The sequence below is a fragment of the Odocoileus virginianus genome, chromosome 6 (assembly GCF_023699985.2).
Source record: "Odocoileus virginianus isolate 20LAN1187 ecotype Illinois chromosome 6, Ovbor_1.2, whole genome shotgun sequence".
Lineage (NCBI taxonomy): Eukaryota > Metazoa > Chordata > Mammalia > Artiodactyla > Cervidae > Odocoileus > Odocoileus virginianus.
Window position 1 is genome coordinate 87,150,757 of NC_069679.1, and position 22,035 is coordinate 87,172,791.

The following is a 22,035-nucleotide window of genomic DNA, read 5'->3' on the forward strand; positions in this document are numbered from 1 at the left end:
AGTTGGACCATAAAGAAAGATGAGTGCTGAAGAATTGATGCTTTTGAACTGTGGTGTTGGAGGAGACTCTTGAGAGTCCCTTGGACTGCAAGAAGATACAACCAGTCCATCCTAAAGGAAATCAGTTCTAAATATTCATTGGAAGGACTGATGCTGAAGCTGAAACTCCAGTACTGGCCACCTGATGTGAAGAGCTGACTCACTGGAAAAGAAAAGACCCTGATGCTGGGAAAGACCGAGGGCAGAAGGAGAAGGGGACGACAGAGGATGAGATGGTTGGATGGCATCACCGACTCAATGGACATGGGTTTGGGTAGGCTCTGGGTGCTGGTGATGGACAGGGAGGCCTGGCGTGCTGCAGTCCATCGTGTCGCAGAGAGTCAGACCCGACTAAGGAATGATGTAAGGAATATATACAGCCAGACACGAAAGGTCACAGGGTGTCTGACTCTGTTTGTGTGAGGGGTCTGGAACAGGCAGGTCCTAGAGACAGAAGGCAGCCCAGAGGTCACGCCCTGCGGGCCGTGGGCCCTCTGACCATCGGAGCCCACAGGACGCTCTTCTCGAGACCTCCCTCCCACCTCCTCCGGCTGCTCCGCACATCGGCCGCTCCGGCCTGCCCCTTCTCCCTGAGACTCCTTCCCCTCGTTTCAGTAACGGCCTCCGGCTTCCAAGTGGCTTCTTCAATGTCATGGCTGTTTGCTGTCAGCTACATTTCTCTTCCTACCATAATCTTAGGTCTGAAAGATGGACCCTTTTCCCTCTTTTTCATTCCACAACCCTCTGAAAAATCTCATCTATGCCGTAACTTCCACGGTAACTCCTGGATTGACAACTTCTAGAAGGCCCTCTCATGTCCTCCCTGCCTCTGCTGAACTCCTGCCTTGGTTTACACACTCCTTTCCTCCTGAAACGGCAGAACTGGCTCGCACACGCACAGACCTCACACACCCATCTGGGCGGGGCCCGGCCCAGAGGGAGCTCTGCACATCAGGTCCCCGGGAGAGCTGGCGGTTCGCCCAGCGTCCCTGTTTCTGTCCATGGCACCAGCCTCAACGCTGGATTTTCACGAAAAGGGTTACTAAGGGCAGTGGGATGGAGACTGGCTGAAACTCATCAGATAGGAAAGTACAGCTATGTGACCGAGGTCTCAGCGTCTACACAGGTTGCCGACGTCAGGAAGCTGGTGTGAATCTGGATTCCCGAGAGACAGTGAGGGTCAGAACTGACCAAAGGCTTCTTTTAAAACTGCATTCGCTGAGTCAATCAGAGAAAGACAAACACCGTATTACTCATATGTGCAATCTAAAAAATACAACAAACTAGTGAACGGAATAAAAAAGCAACAGACTCAGATGCAGAGAGCAAACTGCCCGTTACCAGTGGGGAGTGGAAGGCGGTTAAGAGGCTCAAACTGTCGGATACAAAATAAGTTACAAGGATATATTATACAGCACAGGGAATATAGCCAATATTTTATAATAACTATAAATGGAGCATAGCCTTTAAAAACTGTGAATCACTATATTGTGCACTTATAAAATATTGTATAACAACTATACTTCAATAAAAAAAGATTGGAGTAGAAATAAAACAGAAATGCACTTCCTTTTAGTAACTTAGAGCATATTCTCAGTGACTACACAGAACGTGAGTGATGAGAAGAACAGAACACCACCCCTGTAACTTCACTTGATAGTAAGCAAAAACAGTCAGGTGACTTTATCACTGTATTCCAGTTACATAAATATCTTTACATATAACTCAGTGAGAACAATAAGAGAAACACGCCAAGAGATAAGGCCTCCTCTGAAAAACAGAAAGGGCTTTTGCAGGCCAGAAGGACACAGAAGGCAATTAGCACTGCGGGGAGGTAGAGAGGTGTTTTTGTTCCCTGTCTGTTATTTCTAATTTTTTTTTGAAAACGGGTGTGCCTGGGGGCAAGAATCAAGAGATTTATGCATTAGGTGAATTCCCTCTTTGCAAAATGGACAAAAGAGTCAGCTTGCTGAGCAGATTAGATGAAAGAAGCCAAAGAGCCCGAGGCTCCCACCAAATGGGAAAGAAATGCAGGGGGAGGGGCAGGAGGAGCCGGAACAAAACCAGGGTCTGGATGCAGAGGAAGATGGACGTGCCTGCAGTGGGGACCAGGCCCTGCCCACACCCTGGGGCCACCAGGAAAGAACCGCCTGTGGGGCCGGCAACAGGAACCAACGTTCCGCAAAGATGGGCAGTGTTTGGGAGCCCACTCCTCTGAGGAAATTTGGAACTTTGCACCCTGAATACATAGCCAGGATTAAGGATCGAAAACCGAGCATGAGATAGTCAAAGGTTGAACACTCTCACTACCGGACTTCCCTGGTGGACCAGTGGTTAAGAATCCACCCTGCAACGCAAGGTACGTGGGTTCAACCTGCTCACCACGAGTAGAGAAAGGCCGCAGCACAGGGCACCCAGCGCAGCCAGCAGTCAGTAAATAAGCAAATCTTTAAAAAATGAAGACCAGCTCTCACGGTTAAGTATCTGTGAGGTGTCAGGTCAGGTGCTGAGCTGGGTGGACATTTTCACGTTCACACCCTCCTTTAATCTCTGCAAAGATTCTGGGGAGCACAACTCATAGCCCCATTTTGCAGACAATGGAAACGGAGGCCCAAGGTCAAATAGCCAGTGGTTAGAGACAAAGGGATTCAAACCTGGGCTGATGTGCTGAATCTGTGCTCTTTTGCATGGAAATCTACACTCCTGCTGAGGGTATTACAATCAAACAAACAGAAAAGAATGTAACTCAGTCTTTGTGAGCCAGGGGACCTCGCCAGGAAGCAGTCCTATTTAAAAGGAATCTAATGCAAAGAGATGAACAACTTGCCTTTCAGATCCCTGTAGAAACCCACCTGGGATATCCCATTTTTTGCCCTGTTCTGAGAATCACTGTGTGTGTGCTTAGTCACTTAGTCACGTCCGACTCTTTGCGACCCCGCGGACTCCAGCCCGCCAGGCTCCTCTGTCCACGGGATTCTCCAGACAAGAACACTGGAGTGGGTTGCCACTTCCTTCTCCAGGGCATCTTCCCAACCCAGGGATTGAACCCAGGTCTCCCGCACTGCAGGGGGATTCTTATCGTCTGAGCCGCCATCAATGGACAAGGGAAGTTACAGCAAAGATGAACAGCACAGGGAAACCACACTCAGGCGGTGTCGCCCCGTCTTCCTAAGAGTCCCAGTTTTGTAAAATGTTACAATAAGTAAACTCTGGGAATTCAGTATGTTCTCAGTGCTTTACCAGGGCTGCCCTGGTGGCTCAGCTGGTAAAGAATCCGCCTGCAACGTGGAAGACCTGGGTTGGGAAGATCCCCTGGAGAAGGGAAAGGCTACCCACTCCAGTATTCTGGCCTGGACAATCCCATGGACTATAGAGTCCACGAGTCGGTCACAAAGAGTTGGACACGACTGAACAACTTTGACTTCACTTCAATGCTTTACTGATATGAATTCATCATTGAATCCCACAAGGACCCTACGAAATAAGCATGTCTATTATTATCCCCTCAGAGAGGGTGAGCCCAATGTCCAAGAAGCCAAGACAGCTCATTTCCACGTTGTCCAAACCTGTAACTACGATGCCTCTCACCGGGCTTCCCAGATGGCGCTAGTGGTAAAGAATCTGCCTGCCAAAGCAGGAGATGCAAAAAACTCTTATTTGACCCCTGGGTTGGGAAGATCCTCTGAAATAGGAAAGGCAACCCACTTCAGTATCCTTGCCTGGGAAATCCCATGGACAGAGGAGCCTGGCGGGCCACGGGCCACGGGGTCGCGAAGAGTGGGACGTGACTGAGCCACTGAGCAGGCTGCTACCCCTGAGACCTTTGAGAAAAGTCTGGTTCAAGGATCAGGACGCAGCCAGCAGCCGCTGACCTGTCTCCTCTCCTAGGTCTGGTTCAAGGATCAGGACGCAGCCAGCAGCCGCTGACCTGTCTCCTCTCCTCAGACCAGCTGCTCAAGGGAGCCCTCCTTCCACCGGGCTGAGCTTCAGCGCATTTCGACCCACACTGGGGACGCTGCTAGGCCGGACCAGCGTAGTCCTCTCCAGGAAACCTCCGCCATTTGTGAGGTCCACTCCTTGATTCGCAGGCAAGGACATGGAACCCTAGGCATCCCATGACACCTGTCCAAGGTCACAGAGGTCACCACGCAGGTCCCTCACCGGTAACACAGGGCTCCGTCCACGAGCACTGGTTTCTGATACTCTGAGCGCATGCTGTGGAGTCTGTCCCGGCAGCAAATACACCACAGAGAGGCTGCACTTGACATGTTTTAGCAGAAAAACCCTCAGAGGAGCTACGGGGGGCAGTGAGGCGTCAGCACTGTGGGAGTGGGCGACACACAGCAGGACTCCCGGCAGAGTCAGTCCGTGAAGCCAGCTGCGGACCTGGGGCCTCGTGTCCCCTGCAGCAAGTCGCCTCCGGGCAGAACCGACTCCCCGCAGCATTCGCACCAGGGCTGCGCGCCCGCGGGCATAGCGGGCACCTGGCGGCGCCCTCCCCTCTGTCTGCTCCTGGCCTGGGGCGGCTCCGTCCTGCTGGGGCGCTGGGGGCCTGCAAGGTCTTCTTCCCGTTTCCTTAGTGCGGCTGGGGGCTGTCAGAAGCGGATGGAGAGAATCATCAGCCGTGCGTGTTGGGGATGTGTTCGAATCCCACGCCTGCGTTCTGCGGGAGCAGCGCTAAGAACAGCGGCCACATCCAGGAGGGCCCGACGGGCTGGCCGGGGGCAGGTCTGCTTGGAGAGGGGGCGCATGGGGGTTTGAACGGCTTTCCGAGAAGAGCCGGGAGATGGGGGGGTCTGCCCCCAGGACCGGCCAGCGGTGGTGCGGCGTGGGCGGGCTTCCCCAGGGGACTCCAGCCCCAAACCCGCCCGACGCGCAGAGACAGTAAATCTGAGGCCGGGCCCACGCGGTCAGCGGTCAGAGCCGTGAAGGCAGCAGCTTCTCTCCGAACAAATCCCCATGCGGAGCTCGGGGGCCTGCCGAGCCCACGAAGGCCCCAGGCAGGCAGACGTGGAGGATCCGACGGGCGGCGGTTCATGCCTCTCCTCGCAGACAGGAGCAGGGACGACCCACACGGTGGAGGGAGCGCCCGCCAGGGAGCAGACGAGGGTCAGACCAGGGCCGACGAACGCCTCTGAGTAGGGGTCGCTGGCCCACTAAAATAATTCAACCAAGGCCGACTTTTAAATTAAGGACCCTAATTTAAAGTCTGAACGAGTGACTGGAATATGTGTGTATATGTGTGCGGGGGGACAGGTGTTGGGGCTAGGGGGTCCCCAAAAGGGAGAAAAACCATAAAATACTCTTTTCATTAAGAAAATAAGATGTTATTATTAACTCCTAAGAAATTTTAAAATCTATTTCACAAGCACACCCTATTCCTTATTCTGTAATAGGTTATGTGGGAAGAGAATCTACAAAAAAAAAGAGTAGATATACATGTACGTGGGCTTCCCAGATGGCGCTAGAGGTAGAGAGCCTGCCTGCCGAAGCAGGAGACACTAGAGACTCGGTTCGACCTTTGGGCGGGGAAGATCCCCTGGAGGAGGGCACGGCAACCCACTCCAGTCTTCTTGCCTGGAGAATCCCATGGACAGCGGAGCCTGGTGGGCCACGGTCCATGAGATCACAGAGAGCGGGACACATGTGCATAACCGAATCCTGCTGAACGCCTGAAGCTAACACAACGCTGTAAATCAGTCATGCTCCAACAAAAGGTTTTTTTAAAAAGATAGTTTAAAAAATGTATTTTGCACCCAGAAATCACCACAGAGACAGGCAGAGGGGACAGCTGGGGACACCTGTCAGCTGGCCCCTCCTGAGGACTGGGGACGAGCCACGCTCACCGGCCTGGCTCCATCCCGGGTCCCCTTCAGACACAGGGCTGGTCCCCTTCTGGCGCTCAGCTAGGGTTCCATTGTACAAGCTCTGAAGTGCTCTCTGCCCGCTGAAACTGTGAGTGTCCTGAAATTGTCTCTCGCAGCCTAAATGGCATTTAAAATAAATACTGGGAATTGATGAAATGACCAATTATGTTAAGTACCCATGCCTGGTGTAATCCAAACCAAATCTTAGCCCATTATCCTCAAAACCGTGAGATGAATCAGCGGGCCCTCTTGCCAGCGATCCCGCAAGGACCAGAAGCCGGAGGCCGCCCTGGCCAGCGCTCCCAGTAGATTCCTGCAGTTGGTTTTACGCTGCAGAAAAATAACTGCTGCGTTCCCGCCCAGCAGCTTACAAACCAAGTGACTATCAGTGCACACAGGTTCCCACTGTAAGCACCGTGTTCCCCTGGGTTCAGGCTTGACTTTCCATTACTTCCTTTTTGGAAATCGCAGCTTTTCTTCCAAGACACACCCTGGAGCGCGTGAGGGCATTACTGCAAAGTGCCCACAAGGCCCTCATTTCCGCGCCCAGCCCAGGGAGCCCCCGCAACGCCCCCCACCGGTGGTCCTCTCGAGCCCACGGCTGTGCTGGTCCCCCTCCGGGCACTGCCCCCATCGAGCTGATTCTGCAAGGCCTTCAACAAGCGTCAGTTCTCCCAGGAAGTGACCGCCCATGTGCCCTCCCTCCTGACAAAACCAAGGCTCAGCCCTCGAAGCAGCTGGCCTATCTGCTTCTTCTGCAGCTTCGAGATTCTTCCAGTCTCAGCCCCTAGGACCAGGCCACAGAGCAGGTCCTCCCCAGCCCCGGGGCAGCCTGGTTCCGCCGGTTCTGCCTGTGGTCAGGGCCCACGGTCACAGCTGGGCTTTGCTGGCCAGTCACTGCATCCCTGTGTCACCCTGTGTGACCAAGCTTCACCTTCTACCCTGCTCCTAGAACTCAGCTCTTTAGGGCGTCTTCTTGGCCTGCTGTCCCAATGCCGGTGGCTGATCCTAGTAACAGAGTTCTCTTCCAGCCTGATTACCCAGGAAAACATCTTCCTACTTCCCAGAAACATTAAAAAAAAAAAAAAAAAAGTGGACATATATTGAAAATATAAAGTATAAATATGAGAAAGCGGGCATAAATCAGCTACATTTTCTTCTACTTGATCCTAAGTGAAACCCCCTGCCAGCATGACTGGGCAGCTCCCTTCTTTCTCTGCCCCTGTCTTTACTGTGAAACTTTTCTTCATGAGCATCAGCAACTTCTTAATGAGCGCTGTCCACCAAAGAAACCCCGACATACGACGAATATCTATGAAAGGGGAGCAGACTCAGAGACCTAGAGAACGGACTCAAGGTTGCCAAGGGGGTCGGGAGAGGCTGGGGAGGGAGGGACCTGGAGTCTGGGATGAGAAGGTGCGAACTATGACGTCAGGATGGATAAACAACCAGGCCCTCCTGTGGAGCACAGCGAACTACATTCAATATCCTGTGAGCAGCCGTAACGGAAAAGAATATGAAAAACAACATATATACGTATATATATTCATAACCAAGTCAATTTGTTTTACAACAGAAACTAATACAACACTGTAAATCAACTATACCTTAATACAAATTTAAAAGGTATTAATTCAGAAGAATACGCAGTTTTAAAAACCTTACTGTGATGTGAGTGTCTCGCAAACTCTCTATACAGTATAGATACAGCAAGTGAAGACAGGAAACACCATTAATAAATCTCCACCCACTCCTGAATTCTCACCACGACCCTCTGCTTTCCACATGTGCAAAAGAAATTAGTAGGATGTATTGAATTGGATGTGGATTCAATGAGCATCTGAAATCTGTAATAATTCAATTCTCAATGCCTAAGAGTAATTAGGAATGTTTAACCCTATAAAGAACACAAACAATGTCTACCACCCAATGAGACAGAATCTCATGATGAAATCGCTCAGCTTCAGAAACCTTATCAATTTTTCCCTCATGCGTGTGCCCCGTAGAAATAACCAAAAACTAACACGCTTAGAGCAAATCTTCCCTAATGTGGAACTTAAAGAATAAAAATCTTGTAGGAAAATGCTCTCAGTTAAATAAAATCACTTTTGTGAAAACAATCCAACCATGAGTGACATTCATATCATTGCTACAGATCTAGAGGAAACTAAAGATGCATATAACTTTGAAATCCACTTGAGAAAACCCAAAGGCTCATCATTTACACTTTCTGAAGGGAACACTGAGTATATATCTTTTTAATTATGTCTTAATATTTGAGAGTGGAAGCATTTTCCAATTTTTTTCTTAAATATTCAGGATATCTATAACAGTTATTAAAATCAGAATTAACCAGACCTGCCTGCCTAAATTTCACCGGGACCAAGCAAAGACACAAAGAAGTCCTAAGTCCCCAACTTCACAGGTTATGTAATAAAAGCATGCAATTGTCTGGCCTTGAAAACAACTTCACAAAGGTGACGGCATCTCTCACAGCTTTCTGAGCTACTCTGGAAACCTGAAGATAAATACCTCTTTCCTTAGCTACATTTCGGTCTGCTCTTTCCCACCCATGGCTGACCCTGGGCATGTACTTTTAAGAAAAAGAGGCTTAGCATCTCTCAACCAACCAAGGCTCACTGAAACTCCTCAACCTGGAGCCCAGGACGGGTCCGAATCTCTTGGCACCAGCAACCCACTTGCTTCCGGCCAGCGGTGGCCCGGCAAGGCCCAGCCAACCAAGAGAGGCTAGCGGCGAGGGCAAGGCGGAGACCCTCGGAGCAGCCCATCCCAGCCGGTGTGCAGGGCAGGCATTCAGAACGGTCATCTCCCCAAACACTTTCTCAAAGTAGGCAGCAGGCATCGTCTTGCTATCTTTAGCCACGCAGTCTTCTTTGACTATGGCCATTTCTAAAGACGCTTGACAGCAAAAGCAGAGATGAAAGGCAGTGTGAATTCCTTGAGTGCACAGGAGAGAAGTTGTTAAGAGAGCTGAGGACCGAATGGACAGCAGGGAGAATGCCCCGCCTTGCCCCCTGCAAACGACGCCTGCAGGGACGAAAGGTATGGGTGTGAGCTCTGAGCCGCCGAGCCAGCCACAGTCACCCTTGGGCACCCGTGGACGTCGGACCTCGCGTAACAAGTGAACCTCTACGATGACCCGAGCGGCCAGACGCCCACAGCATTCCTTGGAGCCCAGGCACAGGCAATCCATAACGGGGTTTCACTTTGGTTTTCTCAACCCATTTCTGTCACCATGACATCATCATGTATAATTCCAACTTCACCGAAGCAAGCCAAGCGCTTCTGGAATCGGACCAGTGACAACAGACCAAAGAAACTGTCTCACCTCAGACCAACAATTCACAGCAATCAGGAGACGAGGGGAGGATGGAAGAAAGAGACGTGGAGACACAGGGCCGCCCCACAGGAGTCACCCAGGCAGCGGACAGGAGCCCCCTCCGAGAGGAGGGTGGGGCACGGGGGTGGGCTGTGCAGAGACCTACCTTGCAGGAGGGCTCCGTTCCTCTTGAAGAAGGTGCTGCCTGGCCAGAGGGGTGGACCTGATGTGCTGAAATGGAAGAGAAAGCAGTGTGAGCACGAGCTGTCTGCACTCACTCGGGGGACGGCCTACAAACACGTCCTTCCAAGTGGCTTCAAAACACCTTCCAACCATGCACTATTTATACCCTCCAAAAACGCATCTTTGAAGAGTGTTAGGCTCATTGTATGATGAATGGGCTTCATCTTTCAAAGTGCAGAACCCGTGTGTGTGGGTGTTCTGACCACTGTCTCAACCCTCCTCTCTCTCGGGCACAGAAACCATTTGCAGGCAAACGAAACGGCAATGTCAGTTCAACGCCAAAGCTCACAACTTTTGCTAAACTGCTCTTCACTTTACGACTTGATGCGGTCAAGAACTCCCATCCCTGTCTTCTGAGGTCAGCAGGTTTTCCACCACTTCTGATGCCACCGGCCCAATAAAAGGCAAGTTTGCCTTCTGGCGTTTCTGCCACCATCCTTAACACACAGATCTGACCGTGAGCGCCCCCGTCCCTCCCTCACCGTCTGGCCTCCCATCCCGTTTTCAATTTCTTGGCTTCATTGTTGCACTCTGTGTCCTATAAAACATTTTGCAGCTATGTTACCACTCACAGCTCTGTAACAGGAGAGGCAAGAAAAGTGGAAAGATCAATGCATCACAAAGACACTTTATTACATTTGTAGATCAGCATTTTCACTGTTTTAAGACACCCAGTGAAAAACTTTATAACCTAGCCAGTCTTAGGAAAATATCCTTGCAGTGGAAAGGAGCTGATTCTAAATCAAGGATTGGTTTAGATTAATGTTAGAGAGCACTTAGTCAAAACTGTTACTACAGCCAGCCCCAGAGGTGGCATAAATTACTTTCTCCAAAATAGAATGTGGCAAATGATCCTGGTTAAGGCATTATCAATCACCTTCAACATTAAAAAAAATAAAATAAAAAAGCGGGTCTGAATACAGGTCTCTAAGTTTGGCGAACATGAACACACATACACACATATATACACAGAACAAACAGTCTGAAGGACTCGACAGGGAGTGCTTCTAGAGTTAATCAGGGTCTCCAACAGTGCAACCCGTTAACAAGGAGGAGAAATGTCAGGGACACATCTCTTGACCAAGACTGCACTCCCGGAGATACGAACAGCACTCCAGGTGTGGGGACCAGCTACATGACTTGTGAGGAGCAGAGCAGGGGAGGAAAAGTGCTACCGCACACAGACACGTCAGAATAACGTCAGACGTGCTGGAAAACACACGGCATGAATGCTGACGTAACTGATGAGACTGTTTGCTTCTGGCTCGGGTCCAGCACGCTCAGGGTAAGCGAGGCTGCCGCTGCCCCGACCCTCGGCTCCGGCGGCCGTGGCCCCCGCGTGCCGGGAGCCGCACAGAACAGAGGGCCTGCCCGGGGCCTCGAGCCGCCGGTGCCGGCAGCCAGCGGAGCTCTCTTGTCTCTGACTTCTGTCCATTCCCAATCTGAGGCTGCTCAAAGTCCCATGAAGAGTCAAGTGTGCGAAAATGCTTAAGAGTGTCTTTTAAAACCCCAGCCAGCTCCTGAGGCTTTCCCACCGTAGTTTTATAAGAAAGCAGGAAATAGCCACCTGGCTGTTGCCAACACTGCATCTCCTGGTGTCTAAAGGTGCTTAAAAACTGAGGACGTCATTACAGAGGAGCCGCTGCTTCCGAGAATTCAAGAACAGAGCACCATCGCAGAAACCTCAATATCCGGCTTACTTCCCTCCGAGTCTCCTCTTCATCCTGACCCTCATCTGGCTGGAAACTGAGCGGAGGCGGGGACGGGATAAACGGGAAGAGAGGACGGGCACAGCCAGCGGTTTAGATGCGGAAGGCTCTCTGCAGGGCGGAAATCCACTTAGAGACCTCTGCGGCGTCCCGCTCACGCGCCGACAGCCTGGCCGCGGCTGGGACTGCCGTGCTGGCACGGAGTCCATCCTCACGGTGCCCACGGAGCCGGACCGCCGCCTGCCCGCCCTGACGCGGCCCCCGCCGAGACTCGCCTTCAGCTGTGGTCCCTGCCCCTCAAGCTGAGCCGCTCTCTGCTGCGCTCGCCGCGAGGCTTTCGGGCTCACGGGCCTTGTGTCTCTCACTCTTCTTTGGGATGGCTGCCCCCAAATGACACCTTCTAGCTGTGAGGAGATGGAAGGGCTTATCAAGTACTTGCTGCAAACTGCTTGGACATGGAGGGGAAATTACAAGCCATGCTTTATGGCCTCTTGGGGCTTGCTGTCATGTTTGTGTGTGCAGAGTTGCTTCAGTCATATCTGACTCTGCAACCTTACGGACAAGCCGCCCGCCAGGCTCCTCTGTCCGTGCGATTTCCCAGGCAAGAACACTGGAGGGGTCGCCATGCCCTTCTCCAGGGGCTCTTCCCGACCCGGGGATCGAACCCACGTCTCTGACGTCGTCTCCTGCGTTGGCAGGCGGGTTCTTTACTACTAGCACCACCTGGGAAGCCCGCTGCCACACTCAGCTGGCTCCAACCTCCTGCGACTCTATCCAGAGAGACTAGAAATGGGTGTGGAAAAGACCAATGATTATGGCCCTTGTGGCTTCAGGTTGGGGTGCAGCAAACTGACTTTTTTCCCTCCATTTGGAGATATTCCTGGCTCATGGGCCTTTAAAGCTCAAAGTTAGTTTTAAAAAGTAAGTGAAATTACTTAAAAGTACATAGGAACCACAGTAATCCAGAGAAGCTGGCGATCAAGGTTTTTGTGGCAGAATCTCAGAGACATCACGTTGCTAACAAACGTCCATCTAGTCAAAGCTGTGGATTTTCCAGTAGACATGTAAGGATGTGAGGGCTGGATCACAGCCAAGAAAGCTGAACGCCCAAGAACTGATGCTTCTGAACGGTGGTGCTGGAGAAGACTCTTGAGAGTCCCTTGGACTGCAAGATCAAACCAGTCCATCCTAAAGGAGATCAGTCCTGAATTTCATTGGAAGGATTGATGCTGAAGCTGAGGCTCCAATGAGCTCCAACCCCACTCTTTGGAACCAGCAAGCTGGTCACCAGATGCGAAAAGCCCCTTCATTGGAAGCCCCGAGGCAGGGGAAGACTGAAGGCAAAAGGAGAAGGCAGAGGGTGAGACGTCAGACTGTGTTCAGACTCAGCGGACATGCGTATGTGTCAGTGACTCGTTTACGTCTGACTCTTTGCGACCCCATGGACTGGGGGGCGGGCGTCGCGTGGGCTACGGGGGGTCGCAAAGTGTTGGACGTAACAGTGACTAACACACACACGTCCACTGCGTGTGTAACAGTACGGGCCTGCGGTGCCAGCCCGTGGACTGCAGCCTGCCGTGAGTTTGAGCAAACTCTGGGAGACAGTGGAAGACAGGAGAGCCCGGCCCGATGCAGTCCACGGGTCACAAAGAGTCAGACACAACATAGAGCCTCAACGACAACTCATGCCAGCCGGAAACCACTCACTCACACGGCAAATCGAGCGGCGGGGAGTGGAGCGGTGTTCACGGAGGCGGACGGAGGACTCTCCTCAGTGTGAGCTGGTGCCAGCATCTGTGTTACCAGCGGTCACCGCCCTGGCGGGGCCACAGGAGCTCCTTAAGCGTGTCCTCACCCCCTGCAGTGGTGCTCACCGTTCCGAATGACCGCGGGCGTCGGCGCTTCCCGGGGGATCCTCCCACCCGTGGGTGAGCAGGGCCCGCCTCCCACGCGGTAGGCGCGGATGGGGAGGCACGTGTCCAGCTCACAGCGGCGGGTCAGCGGCCAGGCCGAGCCCAGCCCAGCGCGCCACAGAGACACTGGCAATGGCCCTGACTTCATTTCTCATCGCCCGGCTTCTCTCCAGGCTTCCGGCACTTAGCCCTGAGCTATTCTCCATGGGAGAAGGCTGTAGACGGTGTTTCCCTAGGACTCTCTCCGAGGAAAAACCCCAGGCTAGAAAAAGCAATCAGCTCACCATACATGACAGACAGACCCGTGGGTTCAGATCAGAAGAAATGACCCAACGCTGGCACCACAAACGTCTTATTTCAGTGACGCTCTAACACAGTCCCATGACCTTCAGCCGTGAAGAGCCAAACCCACGTGTGGCAAAGGAAGTGAACCGATGGGTCGAGAGGGCCTGGCCTGCCAGGAAAGGCAGCTTGTGAGCTGACATCTGAGAACACGGGCCCAGCCGACCACGAAGACCAGGGCTGAGCCAGCAAGTCCCAAGGGAGGCGCCCTACAGTCCAGGCAGCGCGGCCAGCGTCTGCCGGAGACGCGCCGCCCCGGGGCTCACGCTCGCTGCCGTGGTTCTGCCGACTCCCAGAGGGACACTGAAGTCAGAAGGCCGCCTGACCCCAAGGTGGCCCTTGGTGTAATGACGTCATCAGTCATGTGACACCCATGGGCTTTCATCGTGGACAGGACTGGCTGAACGGCAAGACCCCTGGAGGTTCTGGCAAGAACCACACCCATATTCACCAGCCTGGGCATTCTGTGAGTCAGAAAAGAAAATTAAGAAAAACACTTTTATTCTAAGTACAGTCTAAGGGCAGGAGGAGAAGGGGGCAACAGAGGATGAGATGGTTGGATGGCATCATCAACTCAATGGACATGAGTTTTAGCAAGCTCCGGGAGTTAGTGAAGGACAGGGAAGCCCAGCGTGCTGCAGTCCATGGGGCCACCAAGAGTCAGACATGACTGAACAACCGAACAACAACTTTTTATAAAGTACTTTTTTTCCCCACTAAGAGCCCAGCTGCAGAATGAGAACTGGTGGATCTAGAAAACAGGATACAGCATGGATGAACCCGGAGGACATTATGCTGAGTGAAACACGCCAGTCACCCAAGGACAAAGACTGTATTTGACCACAGCAGTCGAGTCCGTAGAGACGAGACAGAACGGGAGTTGCCGGAGGCTGGGGGAGGCAGAGGGGCCAGGGAGCAGTAATAGAGACTCGGTTACTGGGTGCAGAGCTTCCACTGTGTAAGGTGAAAAGAGTTCTGTAGGTTGGTCCCCCACTACTGTGAACATACTTAACACTACTGAACGGTACATTTAAATGGTTAAGATGGTATATTTGATGGTATGTGTATTTTACCACCATAACAAAAAGTTTTACTATAAACTGAGAGAGATAGAGAGAGACAGAGGAAGAAGGAATACAAGAAGGACTCCAGGAGAAGAGTTTTGGGTAGTGAAAGATCTTACATGCTGTCTCTCTGAAGGTCCCCTGAAGTTAACTTCTCTGCCAGGCTGGCCCAGAGCACATGAAAAAGCAGAAAGCCCAAACCGACCGGGCAGAGGAAAGGGAGGTGGTGACCCAACCTGGTCCCTGCAGATGCCGGAGCTGGCCTGCCAGTCTTCAGGCAGCATGTCTGGGCCAAATTCTCAGCACCAAAAACAACATGAAGGCAATTCTGATGTCTGATGTCTGTCATCAGACTGTGTTTCTCTAGGAATAAAACAGTCAAGGCAAGCTGTAAAAAAGGGAGAATTCCTGGGAAAAAAAAAACAGAAAACCTTGAAATTCTACTGTTAATTCTAAGTGTGAACTAACTGATCACAGGATATCACAGGAAAACAAACAAGACCTGCACCCCATACTAACTCAGACCTGCTGGGTGATCGATGCCAGTCCTGGAGTTTGGAATGCAGGAATCAGAGAGACTTGGGTGAGATGGTCTTAGGTTTCAGAAAACATCCATCATAAGTTGAGAGGCATCACTAAAGAGCCCCGTTGAAAGTTCAGAACTCTCAGAGGGGTTCTTGACACTTTTGCAACCTGGCGTATAAAGCCAGAGTGTGCTGACATGCAAAGGGATCTCAGTGGCTACCTGGTCCCATCCAAGGTCGGCTGGGAGTGGCACATGATTTGGACTCCAGGAAGCTGACTGCTGAAAACACAGGCAGAAAGTCTTTTAATCTGTCCGCATCTCAACTTCACGCCTATAAACTGGGGGCAGTAACAGTGTGAGGTGTTGGAGAATTAAACGAGATGACGCATGTACAAAGGATGCTCTGAGCACTGCAACAATCTCAGCGGTCATCTTGATTACAAGAGCCCAGCAGTTCAGAGAAATGCAGTGAGGTGCCCGGCGCCCATGCTTCCTCCTACATCCTGGGGACTCTCCCAGTTTGGCTCTCGTCTTCGTTTTTATGACGGAAGAGCTAACCACACCTTCACCTTCCTCCTCCCCTTAAGCATGCTCTGAGAACATCTCATTTGCAAATGTTTGTCCACCTGAAGTAGCAATGAACGATGTCTAAAAATCAACAGGCTGGGAGAAGCAGCTCCGTAGATGCCAACTTCTCTAAAGAAAGTTAAAAACCCAAAAGAGCTAACTCCACCCAGAATCCAGCATATATCCCAACTGGCAAGTACGGCTGCCCACAGAGACCTTTCAAGGTCAAGCAATCAAGAGGCAGAAGACAGCAGGTGGAGACGTAGCAGGACTGGCCAGTTTCAGAGGCTGATGATCATTGCACGCGTGTGTGCATGCATGCTAAGTCGCTCCAGTCGTGTCCGACTCTTTGCGACCCCATGGACTGTAGCCGCCAGGCTCCTCTGTGCGTGGGACTCTCCAGGCAAGAACACTGGAGTGGGCTGTCATGCCCTCCTCCGGGGATCTTCAGGACCCAGAGACTGAACCCTCGTCTCTTAGGTCTCCTGCGATGGTGGATGGACTTTCTACCACCACTGCCACCTGGAAGCCCCTGGCAGCCACTGGAAGGCACGAGTGACGAAATCAAACCACAGCCAGCAAGGACCACAGGAGCCAGAACAGAGAGTGTGGCAAGATCACTCTGAGGGAAAAACTTGGGTCCTAGTGAGAAGTGAAATCCCCCTGTCACTTTGTGCTAAGTCGAGCCCTTAGCCGAATGTTAAAACTTGGAGGCTCATCCAGCCTCCAGCTGGATCCACCTGCAAACCACCCCTGTATGCCCACCACGGCCAAGGCCCTGGACACGGCGGGGGCAGAGGGGCTGTGAGAGTCAGACAGAGGCGGCTGCTCTGGAGCAGGACCTACTGTATAATGTTAAACACATCAGTAACATTTCACAGAAGATGCTAAGAAGTTCAGGGCTGCCCTCCTCAAATGCATCTGAGAGGCGATGCGGACCTGAGGCAGGGTCAGCATCAGGACCTCAACGCTGCTGACCTTTGGGGCTGGATGCTGTCTGTGCTGGGGGCCGCCCCGTGGGTGCTGCGCTGCTCGGCAGCCTCCCTGCCTCCATCCCCGGGGTACCAGCACCAATCCTCCCCGGCTGTAACAACTGAAAACATCTCAGGGCCCCCCTGGCAGTCCAGTGGTTAAGAGTTCATCCCGCAGCATGGGGGATGAGGGTTCAATCCCTGCTCAGGGAGCTAAGAGTCCACGTGCCGCAGAGCAACTGTGTACACCACAGAGAGTCCGCGCGCACAACGAAGGATCCCACGTGACACAGTGACGATCCGGAGGGTCCCAGCTAGGACCCGGCACAGCCAGATAAACAAATGAATGGATGAGACTCCCAGGGCAGGGCATGCAGGTCTGACCCTTGGTCAGGAAACTGAGATCTCACAAGCCATGCAGTGCAGCCAAAAGATTAAATAATAACAATAATAATAAAATTTAAAATAAAAATGTCTCCAGATATTGAGAGAGCTAGTTCTTAGGCAGGTTGATAAGGAGTCTGGGACCTTGAGGAAGAAGAGGAGGAGGGGGGAGGGGGAAGAGAAGGGACTTTTTTTCCTACATTCCTTTTCTACATTTTCTACATTCCTTCTTCTTAGTCACTAAGACCTCTTTTCTTAAGCTCTGAACTGTTATGGCAACCATCTATTTTGCCTAAGACTACCTTTCTTTAAGCCAGGAGCTAATGATTACACAACAAACAACACATCATTAGGCTGGTTTTCCTTAAGATCTGTACTAATGATTATATAACAGCAATGCATCTTGCTCGAGGACATGTTTCTCCTTCTTAACAGAAACCCTCTGACTAATCCTGTTACAGTAAGATATATGTTGTGAGAGTGGGTCTGGTTAGACCTTTACAACCTTGAGACATTCTTTTGATTTATTGTTAGTGACCCACTGAAAAAGTATACAGATTCCTGGCTAAGACTGGCGATGTCTGTGTCCATGTCAGAAGCTTCTCTATCCCTTTTTCACTGCAATAAAACCTTTTGCCGCACGAGGCTCTGAGCACTGAAGCCGCATCTTGGGTCCCAAAGCGAAATTCTCTGCTTCAGAGATCACGAGTCCGACACGGTTCACTGTGAGCTATCAATACTCCCATGTGTCCTCTGAAGATGAGACTGCCGCCACCAAAACCCACTACCTAGTGTCAGCAACTCCACCAGGCTGGCCGCGCTTCTCTCCACCCGCTGAGCCCGAAACCTGCCTTCCCGCACCTCATCAGGCGGAGACGTCACCCCTCTTTTCTCGAGCCAAAGCCGGGACTGAGAAGCGCACTGTGATTTATATTTATATCAGCTCACTATTCTATATACCCCCCTTATTCCTACCTTCTCTGCGCCTCCTCCTTTGCTAAAGCAGCACCCCTACTGCGTTCTCCTCCGCTGGAGTCTTCCCTCCCTCCCCACCCCTGGTCTCCGCTCACCTCCCACTGCCAGCAACTTCTTAGCCTGCCCATCACCCCGTGCTCCCAGACCCACCTGGGCCCCATCACCCAGCAGTGTGCGAACGAAGGCCAGGGGCTGGGTGTGTGCCGAGCTCCCCTCTCCTGGGTCACGGGGGCCCCAGACTGGCCCTGCCCCTCACGCCCGGGTCACCAGAGGTCTCCCCTCCCGCCACCCAGAGCCACAGTGCGGATGACTGCAGGCTGTCCCGCCTGACTTGCTGCCCACCCACGTGCACTAAGGCGAGACTGACTATTGTTGCTGGTTTTCTCCTAGTTACATAACAAATGTGGGCTTGGGCCCTGGCCTGTCGGCTCCAGTCCCATCCTGAGTTGTGCCATTTCCAAAGTCGGTTCCCCCTGGCTGAAAGGCCTTGCTCCCGTGTTCCCTTCGCCCGATCAACTCCCGCCACCCTCTACAGTTCAACTCACACCCTGGGCCGTTTTCTGGGCTGCCTCCTGGCACCTCTCCCCACTCTCAGTTTGGTGATTCCCCTGCAGTCAATCTGGCAACCAATCCTCTGTGGTGTGTCCCGATTTGATGCCTCATACCTTGAATTCTCTTTCCGTAGATGTGTGCCTCTCCACAGGCCAGAGATCCCGTGGAGGGAGGGACCCCCAGAATTTAGCCACGTTCAGGGCACACAGGGAGCTGCTGCGATCTCCTAACTAAGCGCTGGTGTCAGATAGAAAACAGAATCATTTCACACAGCAGGAGTTCTAAAAAATAATCTCCTGGAAGACATAATTCTCTTACAAAGGAACTAACCTATATAGTAAGGAACATGTCTTCTTCCACTACCGTCATCTCAGATAAAAACTTAAAAATCTTTAAAAATGGAAACAAAATTACAAAGCTCATCTTTGATTGTAAGTAATACATTTGGTAATTTGGACTCCCCTTTTCTGTGATTTCTTGATTACTTGGGAATACATAAATAACTAGATAAGTGCATGTATATTTTTGATAATATGGAACGCCTGTTGGAGTAGACTGAAGAAAGTCGGCCTGAAACCTGGGCTACAATGTGAGATGCATACAGCTCCCAACAAGTCTTAGGAACAGATGCAAAGGTGTTTATCATTATCTTTGTGCTACACACTTTCTAATTTTACATATGAAAACCAAGGCATCATTCAGCATAAAGTACATTATTTGCATGACATATTTGCATTTGTAAAACACCCACATTTACTTTTACTGCTTAATGGGCCTGGTTAAAATGGGCCACTCTATATAAATGGAGCACACTGGTTCCCAACTCAATGGTGCTGATAAGAAAACGACTCCTTTTAGATGCAAATGAACCTGCTAATCACAATTAAAGTGGTGGAGTTGAGGAAAGCCAAGCAGCTGTTCCCAGAGCGACAAGTCTCGGGCCAATGTGGTGTTCCTGCTCAGACACTTGGCTGTGTCAGACTCTTTGCGACCCCATGGACTGCAGCACGCCAGGCCTCCCTGTCCATCACCACCTCCCGGAGTTTACTCAAACTCATGTCCATCGAGTCGGTGATGCCGTCGAACCATCTCATCCTCTGTCGTCCCCTTCTCCTCCTGCCTTCAATCTTTCCCACCATCATGGTCTTTTCAAATGAGTCAGTTCTTCGCATCAGGGGGCCAAAGTATCTTCGCACACTTTGTGAAGTCAGCTCTTTGCCTCAGTGCCAGTTCGGTTCCAGCTTAACCTCGGGAGCAGCCCAGGACTTGCCGGAGTCTGCCCCAGAGTCCTCTGCCCAGGGGCCAGTGGGGTGAGCTCAGCTTTTTAAAGGCAGCTTTGAGAGGTCAGAGGGACCCCCAAATCTGGACTGACTGCGCAAGCGCGGTCATCAGCCAAGTTCAGATGACGTGACGGAGCAGACGGGAGGAAGACTGCGCGGTAAGACTCACGGAGGAGAGGCAGGACACAGAGAAATTCACTAGGCTTTCCCTTGAAACCGTGCAGCCGCTATGGAAAACTGTGGAGGTTCCTCAGACAGTTACACAGACTCACCATAGGATCCGGCAGTTCCACTTCTAAGTAGAGACTCAAAAGAACTGAAAGCAGGAACTCAAACAGTTGCTCATGCGCCCATGTTCACAGGAGCATTATTCAGAAAAGAACAAGAGCGGAAGCAACCCAGGCGTCCATGGATGGTGAATGGATACAGACTATTTGGTAAATATGTGCAATGGAATATTATTCAGCCTTAAGAGAAAAAGAAAATTTCAACACCTGCTATAACATAGGTGAACCTTCAGTGGCTCAGAGGGTAAAGAGCTTGCCTGCAACGCGGGAGATCTGGGTTTGATCCCTGGCTGGGGAAGACCCGCTGGAGGAGGGCATGGCAGCCCACTCCAGTGTTCCTGCCTGGAGAAGCCCATGGACCGAGGAGTCTGGTGGGCTACGGTCCATGGGGTCGGAAAGAGTCAGACACGACTGAGCGACTTCACTTTCTATCACACAAAACAAATACTGCATGATTCTGCTGACACGAGGAGCCAGAGGAGTCAAATTCATGAAAGACAAAGTAGAACGCAGGCTGCCAGGGGCCGCGAGGAGAAGGGGATGGGGAGCCGCCTAACGGGCAGAGTCTCAGTTTTCCAAGACGGAGGTGGTTCTGGAGATGGAGGGTGGGGGCAGCTGCAACAGTCCCCAGTGTGAAAGACCGTAAAGCAACGACTGAGGTGTTGAGTCAGTGACGTGTGTGCTTTAATTAAACAAACAGTAGCTAGCTGTGTGTGTGTGTGTGAGTGAGTCACTCAGTCATGTCCGACTCTTTGTGACGCCAGGAACTATGCCCCGCCAGGCTCCTCTGTTTATGGAGTTCTCCAGGCAAGAATGCTGGAGTGGATTGCCATTCCCTTCTCCAGGGGATCTTCCCAACCCAGGGATTGAACCAGGGGCTCCTGCATTGTGGGCAGATTCGTTACTATCTGAGCCACCAGGGACACCAGCTAACCAGCCAGATGAGAAAATAAATACACAGCCATTCCCTACTGGCCAGCCAGACACTCGGGCAGGCCGCCCTTCTCTGCGCTAAGGCTCTGGAAAAAGGAGCGGGTTTGCCCATCTTTTCTCAGACTCGCCCATTCCCTGAATAACACGTCTTTACACCTGCTGTGGGAACAACGCAATGAAGAAACCATCCTGTCCTCCACAAGGAAGGGACATAGCTGGGCAAGTAGGTAAAATAAAGAAGCCGGGGCTGTTCAGAGCATGACACACAGGTCTGGGCCCTACTGCCCTTGGGTCCCTCGGCTACGGAGCTATGAATGAAAACGGACACTAGCATCTTCTGCACAAGAACCCTCCTGACAGGCAGAAACTCTGGGTGGTTCCCCCTCTTCCAAGAGGCCTCCCCCGATTTGATCTTCATCTGTCCCTCCTCTGAGGCCTGGCAGCCCCACCATCACCACGCAGACTTGAACATTAGCTGTCCTGCCAGTTCCCCAGCTGCCACCCCGGGGACCCTGCGGGTGTTGTTCCGTCGCTCAGTCGTGTTTGACACTTTGCCCCCGTGGACGGCAGCCCGCCAGGCTCCTCCGTCCCTGGGGTTTCCCAGGCAGGAGTACTGCAGTGGGCTGCCGTTTCCTTCTCCAGAGGATCTACCTGAACCAGGGATCGAGCCGCGTCTCTGACATCGGCAGGCGGGTTCTTTACAGACACTGCGTGACCTGGGAGCCTCGGGGAGCCTACAGACCCTCCAAAAGCGTCATGACCTTGCCGGGTGTTCAGCACCGGGGCTGGAAACCGGTCCCTGCTCCATAGACTCTGGTTATTACCCCAGCCCAGAGAGCAGCCCTCAGTACATTCTGAGGGGCATTTCTGGGGGGTTGAAACCCAGAGGCTCTGTCAAGGAACTCCTCCCAGGCGGAGTCACCACCCACAGACACAGACATCATGAAGCCTCTAGGAGCGGCTTGTGTGAGGACACGGGCCTGGGCGGGAGAGGCCGACGGGGACCTGTGCAGCCCCAGGGCCTTCCCCCCTGGCCAGGCGGG

The 22,035-nt window shown here is 52.1% G+C and overlaps 1 protein-coding gene across 9 annotated transcripts in view; it reads right to left on the bottom strand.

Annotated features, from left to right (window-relative positions):
- Window positions 1–22,035, bottom strand: part of FOXN3 (forkhead box N3) — a 435,192-nt gene that overhangs the window by 113,442 nt on the left and 299,715 nt on the right. For all 9 annotated transcript variants that reach the window (XM_070469776.1, XM_070469769.1, XM_070469771.1 and 6 more), the window contains one exon: window positions 9,413–9,477. In XM_070469776.1, coding sequence (XP_070325877.1) covers window positions 9,413–9,477 — 65 coding nt within the window. The remainder of the gene's footprint in view (window positions 1–9,412; window positions 9,478–22,035) is intronic.